We start from the raw sequence: 8476 nt of genomic DNA on the forward strand, positions 1-8476 counted from the left end.
CTCATGCAGCCTGGGGGCCAGTAGGGGAGGCCGATAGTAAATACACAAGTAAATGAGCTAGACACTTTGAGTAAAGTTTTCCAAAGAAAATAAACTAGGATGCTGTGATTCAGGAGCCAGGCCTGCGGGACTTCTGTATACTGACACATAATAAATGCTCAGTAAATTATTTTATCATACACAACTGTAATTATATCACTCTGATGGCTTGTTTTTTTCTCCCCAGGCTGGTTTCTTGCTGTCTCCCTCCACCCAGCTTGCTGCTGTCTGGGACAGCTTGTTTCTGGTCCTGCCCTCTGTCCCACCCTACACTCCAGACTTCTCATATCTTTTCTCCTTAGGACTAAGCCTGAATGCTGCCTCTGAGGGAGAGCCCTTCTGCCCTCCAGCTGCGGATAGGTACTTAAAAATGTATCTTGGTGGCCCGATGTAGTGGAGGTCAGGAGGGCTCTGTGGATTGCAGGATAGTCGGGGCTGTATAGTAAGACCCTATGTCAAACCAAACCAAACCACAACAAAAAGCCCCAAACAAAAAATGCTCTGTTACCACTTGCTTGGGGCGCTGGTCATGTGCCTAGTCATGTTCTGGTCATAGGTAGGCCTGATGAAGACTTGTTGCCTTCGGTAATGAGTAAGTGCTGTGGGCGTCAGAACAGGTGGCTTTTTCCTTAGTTCATGGACTCAACTTTCTTGGGCCCAGTCCTAATCCTCTCCTTACTTCCCAGCCTTTCTGCTTCTGAGCCCATCCAAAATGAGCTTAGCAGGACCTCAGATCCATCTGTAGGACAGCAGGAGTCTAGACTTAGAGGCCCATGTCTCATCACCCCACTCTACAGCCTTCATTGGCTTCATACTGCCTGAAGGTTGGCATCAAGGTTTTATGGAGGCCTCTGGCTCTCATGTCTTTAGCTTCTTCCCAATCTTCCTGACCCTGGCTTTCTGCTCTGAGGGTCTGGGTTGCCCCCTCTGGCTTGTCTCTGCATTTGCCCTCTTCTGCATGACCTTCCTAGTTCTGCCCCTAACTGCCCTGGAATAGCCTAATCTCTTCTCCTCTGTGCTCTCTGTAGTACTCCCAGTGTGAGTGTGCACAGTGTTGTTGAGGTACCCACTGTGCGGCCTTCCCTGTACATCTTCGCCCCTACAGGGCCTCTCATCCATCAGCACCCTCTGCCCCATCTACCCCAGGAGCCTGCAAAGGGAAGCTGGGTGCTCCACTGAGGCCACTGTGATGTCCTTGAGGTGCTTACTAGGTGAATCACTGTAGGATTTAGAGAACATCCTCAATTTGCCCACGGTCCTATGGGTGATGGCAGAGTGTGGTTTGAACCAAGACTTTTCCTGTGTCTGCCCCTTGGTGCTACAGCTGCAAAGGCCTAGAGACTGTTGCGGACAGGAGGCTGTAGGTACTCATGCTGGGCATGGGGGGGTACAGGATGGAAGTTTGTCCTCAGAGAGACATTGCAGGCCATCCCCCACTGGCTTGGCCTGCTCTCGGCTTGAACATGGAACACTCACTTAGTCTTGCAGTAGGCGACCACACAGACGATGCCCACGACCAGCAGAGCCACACAGATGCCGGTAATTGTCAGGACTCTCTTCTGGTACAGCTCCTCAGCCTCTGCGGGGGCAGAGCAGGAACAGAGCCCATGGAGATGCGTATACACAACCTCCCTATTCCCAAGCCTCGGGCTCCCTCAGCACAGGATCTGCCTGCCTCCTTCCACCCCGCCCCTTACCTGTTCTCAGACTGCCTTTGCCTTTCTTCAGATTCCCACTACACCTGGTCACCACCTCCCCTAAAACCCATCCCTGCCCAATGCACATGAATGGAAAATGGAGGAGATTGGAGGGGATGAAGTAGGAGGTGAAGTTCCAAGGTCACAGAAGAGGCGAGGCAACACCTTGACCAGTCCCCCCGCCCTGCTCCATGGTGGCCCTGTAGAGAGTCTTTCTTCATGGCAATGAACAGAAACCTAGGGCAAAGGCCTTCCTCACGCATGCCAGCTTCCCTACAAAGGGCTGATGACAAGGTGTCAGACCAGATTTAGGAGGGATGCTAGGCCAGGAGCAAGGACACAGCAGACTGGGGCTAGAGCGGCGTGTGGGCAGAAAGGCCTTTCTCCACTGCACAGCCTGGTCAGGGTGGTGCCTTGGCCCACTGCACCTTGTCTGCTGGTGAGAAGCCTACCAGCGGCAGCACAGCCTGGCATCTAGGAATGTCCTTGTGCCAAGGAACAGGTCCCATCTTTATTACAAGCTGGGAGAGGCTGGGCCCAACTGTCCTGTCTACCTTCTGTGCCTGGTATGGCTATCTCTGCCCATCTAAAACAGAAATCTAGGAGGAAGACAAGGAAAAGGTGACAGCACTGGCTATGGCCCACCCCCCCACCCCTAGCTGCTGACTGGCACTGCCCCCTTCCCCTGCTCCCAGCTCAGTGATAAGTAGAGGCGGGCCCTTCATGATTGGCAGAGCTCTGAGAAATGTCTCCAATCCCTCATATTTAGGTCATTTCACCAGCAACCTCAGAACTACAAACCCTCTGGATGCTCACACAGAGTCACAGACATGCCTTTCACACAGATATTCATGCATGTATCGTCTAGATGGACTTTCTGTCTATATACAGACTATATACAGACTGTATTCATCCTCCATTTCCATCTCTTGCCACGATTTCTCCCTGCTCTCGGGCCATGGCCAGCCAAACTACCAGCTAGCCAAACTAGCCTGTATCTCTCTACACCAACTTGCCCATATCATGACTGAGGCTTCTCTCCTGTTTCTCCCTCTCTCCTCACCTCCACTGTCCATCCAAAAGTCATCTCAGCTCTGCTTTCCGAGTGAGGGGTGGAGCTGACCTCACAGTGAGCATTTTCACTGCTGCCCCTGTAGTCCAGGAGGGGGCTCCCTCAACTAGAGATGGTCACCTTTTGGCAGGCCTTTCTGTTCTGCTTCTTCTAACTCTGACTCATTCCTACTCTTCACAGAGAGCTAGTAACAACGCAGTTCATTCTAACCTGTTTAGAAACATGCATATATAGCCTCTCATTGCAAGCATAAAGCCCAGTGGCTCCCTAAGGCTCCTGATTTACCCAGCTTCACATTCTGTTCGGATCTTATCCATGGCCTGTTGTGCTTGGAGCCAGCTGCAGCATCTCTGACCACCGAATAAAGCAAGCCTGTATGTGCCCTGTCCCCTGCCTTCGATACTCTTCCACAGATGTTTGGGGAACTGGCTACCAGATGCACCATGTAGGACCAACTTTTCTTGATCATTAGTCACAGTAGCTCTCTACTGTGGCCAAACCAAGCCCTGGGCTCACTTTCTTTTCTCCTGTATCGCCCGTCAACAGTGTTTCCTGTTTGTTGCTGTCTCCTCTTGAATGCAGTTCCAGGAGGGTAGGGGGGCTAAGTATAGCAAATTCTGGTGGTGAGTGGATACTTACTGGGTAGGCGAATAAGCGCATCCCCCCATACAGACTCATACCCATACTCACCTCCCTGTGCTGGCAGTTTCAACCCCAAACGTCCTGGGCTTAAACACAGACATTCCACAACCTTTCTGTATCCTCAAGTCCTGCCCTGAGACACCTGCTAGCTAGACATTCCCATCCTCCATCCACACATACTGGCAGATCATTCCTGTGCACCATGCCACAATCCCAGCCCCCACCCTCCTCTCCTATAGCCCGAGACCCAGACAGACACATTCAGACTTTGAGCTTTGCCTTCTACCGAGAGCAACTGATAGGGACTAGGTGCTAGGGGAGCTAGGATATCCCTAGGGCTACCATGAAAAAGCCTCTCCATATACACAGTCACTGAACCACGTCTGGTGTTCCACGCCACCACTACCACAGCATTCCCACCAATCCTGAGCCCACCACATCCATTGCTAAGACACATCTGGATACTCGGAGTCTCCTTGCACCAAGCCAGAGAACTTAAGATGCTAATCTTCAAAGTCCCTTGCAGACAGGTAGACAGGCCTCCTCCAGAGGCTAAAGGGTCAGTGTTTGTGTCTTTGGTGGGGGTGGGGTGGGGGCTGGGGTATGCGGGGGATATCGAATCACATGTAAATTTCTTGGGGGTAGGAGAAAGAGTAGGTGCAGGTTAGATCCTTGGTGGTTTAGCCCAGATGCACACATACAGCATGCCACTGAAGGGACAGATCATGGAAGGAGTGAAAGCTTCAAGCAGATGTCAGGGTCTGGCGGACAGACAATGCAGAGACAGGGAAATGTGGAGTTGTCAGCTTTCAGCCTAGTGCAGATTGTGAAGCGATGGACTTGGGAAGGAAAGAGGATCAAGGTGAGATGGAAAAAGTTGCCTCTCTGCATAGCTCCCCAAGCCGGGCTTCTGCAGACACCAGCCCTTCAGGTAGCCATGCCTTCTTTGGTTATTGACTGGCAAGTCCCTTCAGGCTCCTCCCCTGAAGGGGCTGCTAACTGATGAAGCCAGGGAAAATTTCAGAATCATCAACTTTCCCTTTGAGGGAAAGGGAAACCTAACATTCCTCAGTCCTGGTGTCAGAGGCTGTGGGGAGGGGCCGTGCAGATGATGCATGGGAATAATCAGGTTCCGTACCCTTTAATTCAAATCCAAGGTGCTCTGGTAGTGCGGAAGGAAGGAGAGTGAGAGGGGCAGGGGGAGAGAGAAAGAGAAAAAATGTTGGTCAGAACTCTTCAAACACTGGGCAGCCAGCCTGCGAGGTGAAAGCATGTTAGTAGTGTCCCCTCCCAGCCTCCCGAGCTCCCTCCCTGGTCCCCAGTACCTGAGAGCCCCAAGAACATTAGAGAGAGGACATGTTAGAATTGGCAGGCAGGGAAGGCGCTTTAGAGATGAGCAGTGTGGTTAGTACCCAGGGAGAAGGCACAGGTGCAAGAGTCAGTTGGCGATGTCCCCCAGGGGCAGAGGGTGAGTGAGGTGGAGTCCAAGGAGGAGTGCCTGATCCCCTCCTTCTGGTTCTAGTTCCAACCTTCCATCTCCAGGTCCTCTTGAAGTCAGTCTGCCCCCACTCCTAGCTTATTCATGGGGGGGTCCTTTTCATCTGTTTAGGGCCCCATGTCTTGTGCCTTGTGCCACAAGCCTAGCTGACCTGGCACAGCTCCTGGCAGTCTGAGTGCAGAGTTTTGGTGTCTTAGAGGGGACAATGGGGAGAGGAAGAGACTCCAAACAGCGTCATTGCTCTCCCTGACGTCCTATACACCATGGGTTCCTAGGGTTGAGCTGTGGTACCCAAACCCATCTCACCACTCAGGAGAGCACCTACAACTCGGAGCGAAGGAAGAGCGGGTTCATTTGTGCAGCACGCACATGTCTTACACTGTGGGCAAATTACGGTGTTGGAAGTGAGACTGTTACCTGAATGTGTGAGTTCAGGCCTTTGAAAGGTGGATGCTTACAACGTTCACAGGTTAAATAAAAGGGCCTTGGGCTAGGACTCGGCTCTGCCATTGTTGGTGACTCCAAGAGGTGCCCAGGCCATCTAGGTCTCAGTCCCTCAGCTGCAGTGGTGGCGGTGGAGGATCAGGCCTTGCCATGGGATCCTGGGAGGTCTGAAAACCTGGCTGTGTTTCAGAACAATTCAGGCCAATGGGAGAAGGTCTGGGTGGGAGCCCAGAAGTCTCAGTGGCGTTTTAAAGAGCTTGCCTTTCCATTTAAGGCACAGCCTGTTCTGTTCCACAGACCCGGGGCTCTGTTTCGTCCCCAACTTGCTATGTGGATGTGGTGATCCATGGCATCTGCTCTTTCAAAAGCACCTGTGCACAGAGGCAGATGTGAGCAGGCCTGGCCAACAGGAGGTTCAGCACACGTGTGTGCCAGGGCTCCTGTTCACATCTGCCTGGGTACACTTCCTCACTGACTTTCATATCAGCCAGGTCAGCTCCCCAGAGCTGGTGAGGGTGTGGCATTGGCCTTGACGTCTCATCTGCTCTGGAGGAAGGGCATCGGAGCATTATCTGGCCCATCTCTTTGTGCTTTCTGAAAGGGATTTCAGAGGAGTCTGCATTTGGAAAGAGCAGGAGAGTGGGTGGCTCTGAGCTAGGAACCAAGAAGGTCCTGACACCAAGAAGCTCGAGAAGTTCGTGGTGTTCTGACCCCACTGGTATTGTGTATAGGACATCAAGGATGTGCTCACCCCAGCACTTAACACACACCCTCTGCAATTCCTCCACCCCGAAGTTGGGGCGATGTTGAAGATCTGGTTGTTTGCAGTTTGGCTCTGACTGCTTGAAGCCCTAAGTGCAGCTCAGGGTCCTCTCTGGCTCAAAGGGTCAAAGAGTCTCAGAGAAGTTCCCGATAGTGCACGCTGGAGCCTAGGACTTTGGAGCACACAGGAGCATGCTTTTGATGTCCAGCCAGGCTCACTTGAGAGACAGCAGACCAGCCTCATAGGTTCTAAGTGCTGGTCCTCAGCTCACTTTCAGAAAAAGTTGTTCAAGTCTATCCACAGGGCCAGGATACTTTCTCCAGGCGACGCAGGAAGTCAGGAGGCAGAGTGGAGACTGGAGGGGTCATGGGGCTACGCTATGGCTGATCCTGCCCAGGCTTCTCTGGCTATTCCTGAGGATGCTGGCCACCTGCAGAAGCAGATCAGCCTCTCAAAACCCTCTGAGGATTTCCTTCCAGGACACTTTTCTAGGAACCAAACCATGCCAACAGCAGCTCCCAGGGGTCCTGGTTAGGGTGGGCCAGTGGTGGCTGGCATGCTTGGTGAGGCAACTGAGAGTTTAGCAGTCACTTGGTAGGTGACTTTCTTCCTGGGATGTGTGGGGACAGATGCTGAGGGTCTACAGCTCTGTCTGTTGTAGTTAAGGGAGCACTCTCCCGCTCATGTTTCTTGCATGGTGCTCAGCCAGGTTGGGGTGGAAGCACTGAGTACCAGGCCAGAAATGTCCACATTGACCAGTAAATTGGAGGTTGGATTTCCAGCAGGGCCAGGCTTTAGGGAATGTATGCAAATTTATTGTCTTAGATGTAACCAATTGCAGTCGTGAAGTGCCTGGGTGAGGAGGCAGTGATGTATGTGCAGATGTGAGCTTGTGCTCTGTGTGTGTGTGTGTGTGTGTGTGTGTGTGTGTGTGTGTGTGTGCGTGTGCGCGCACGCGTGTGTGTGTGTGTGTGTGTGCGTGTGTTTGAGTGTAGTCATCATACACATGTGGGGTACAGATGGGTCTGCTTTCCCTTTTCCTTTTCAGGAGGGCAGGGCCTGTAGTGGGAGAAACTTCAAAGTGCTGTTGGGGTCAAAGGCTGTTTTCTTAGTCTCTGGCCTGGTCTTAGGGTGGTCTGGGTAGGTGATAGGGTCAGATGCTTTGCTCAGCCACACTGGGCAGCATCCTCCAAGGACTAATTTTCTTCCTGCCTCCTCCTCACAGTTTGTAGCTGGGAGAGATACTAAGTTGCCCTCCAGTGACAATGGCGGGCTCCTAGATGAGCTCTCTTATGCATAACTCCATTTCCTCCCGCTGCTGCCTTCTAGGTATAGATGCTCCTATCCTCATGCTGCACAGGAGAGAACAAATCCAGGGCACGGAAATAGCACCCAGGACTAGGGATCTAGGCACCCGGGACTTCTGAATGGGCAGCTGAGCACTTCAGGGGGCACAGGATGACATCTTTGTACTCATTATGTTCTAGAACATCAAAGGCCTTTGTAGAGCGCACGTGAAGAACGGGAATTCTCCAGGTAAAGGCACCTGCACGGTACTGATGGCACAGGCACGAAGCCTGGGAAGTCCATCTGCAGGCTTTCTTCTGGGCTCCCAGCAGACAGAAGCTGAAGGCTGATGTGTGGGAACTGGCCAAGGGGCTTTGCATAGTAGCCCATCCTGGAGGCTCTAGTGCTCTCTGACCTAGGGCTGCCGGTCCAGAACAGTTTCCTAAGCTGTGGAGGCTCTCGGCCCAGGGTGGAAAGGAACAGGACCCCCACTGCCTCTCTTCCCTGGTCCACCTTTGCCTGTCTGTCCTCTCCTGAGGCTTGCCTTGCCCCAGAGTTCTCCACACAGGCTGGATCTGGCTCATTAGGCCTACATGTCTTGCTCACATATTCTGCTCTCATTCTCTCTTCCTCCATAGCCTGTGACTATAAATAGAGGGGTCTGGAGAGAATGCTGCCTCTCATATTGTGGACAGAGGTGACTCTCTGGGTCTACCAGCTCTCACCTGCTGAGGCCCAAATGTTCTCCAAGGGCAGTGGATATGTTTCTGGGCTCTGTCCTATGGTCCGGGGACAATTTGAGGATTCACTTCTCCACCTGAGACCCAAACTCTAAAACTGTTTTTCTGGATGTGCTATCTAATGGCCCCTGGGTTTCATCTTTGGTATTTTATGGAGTTTTCCTTCCCAACATCCAAGTACCACCTAGGTTCTATTCTATGGCTCCTTACTGCCCACAGGACTCAGATGTCATCCCTAAAAGGAGCAGGGGCCTAGTCCGCTCTGCAGGATGGGATGGGTGACATGATCTTGAA

General features: G+C 52.4%; 1 protein-coding gene across 8 annotated transcripts in view; it reads right to left on the bottom strand.

Moving 5' to 3' along the window:
- The window catches only part of Nrg2 (neuregulin 2), a 181960-nt gene that overhangs the window by 8430 nt on the left and 165054 nt on the right, over window positions 1-8476 (bottom strand). For 4 of the 8 annotated variants that reach the window (XM_087593257.1, XM_087593260.1, XM_087593259.1 and 1 more), the window contains 2 exons: window positions 4589-4612; window positions 1516-1618 (listed from right to left, as the gene is read on the bottom strand). In XM_087593257.1, the coding sequence (XP_087449383.1) occupies window positions 1516-1618; window positions 4589-4612 (127 nt within the window). The remainder of the gene's footprint in view (window positions 1-1515; window positions 1619-4588; window positions 4613-8476) is intronic. The other 4 variants (XM_087593258.1, NM_001136151.2, XM_087593262.1 and 1 more) reach the window with 1 other exon arrangement.

The sequence above is a fragment of the Rattus norvegicus genome, chromosome 18 (genome assembly GCF_021556685.1).
Source record: "Rattus norvegicus strain SHRSP/BbbUtx chromosome 18, alternate assembly SHRSP_T2T, whole genome shotgun sequence".
Taxonomy (NCBI): Eukaryota; Metazoa; Chordata; class Mammalia; order Rodentia; family Muridae; genus Rattus; species Rattus norvegicus.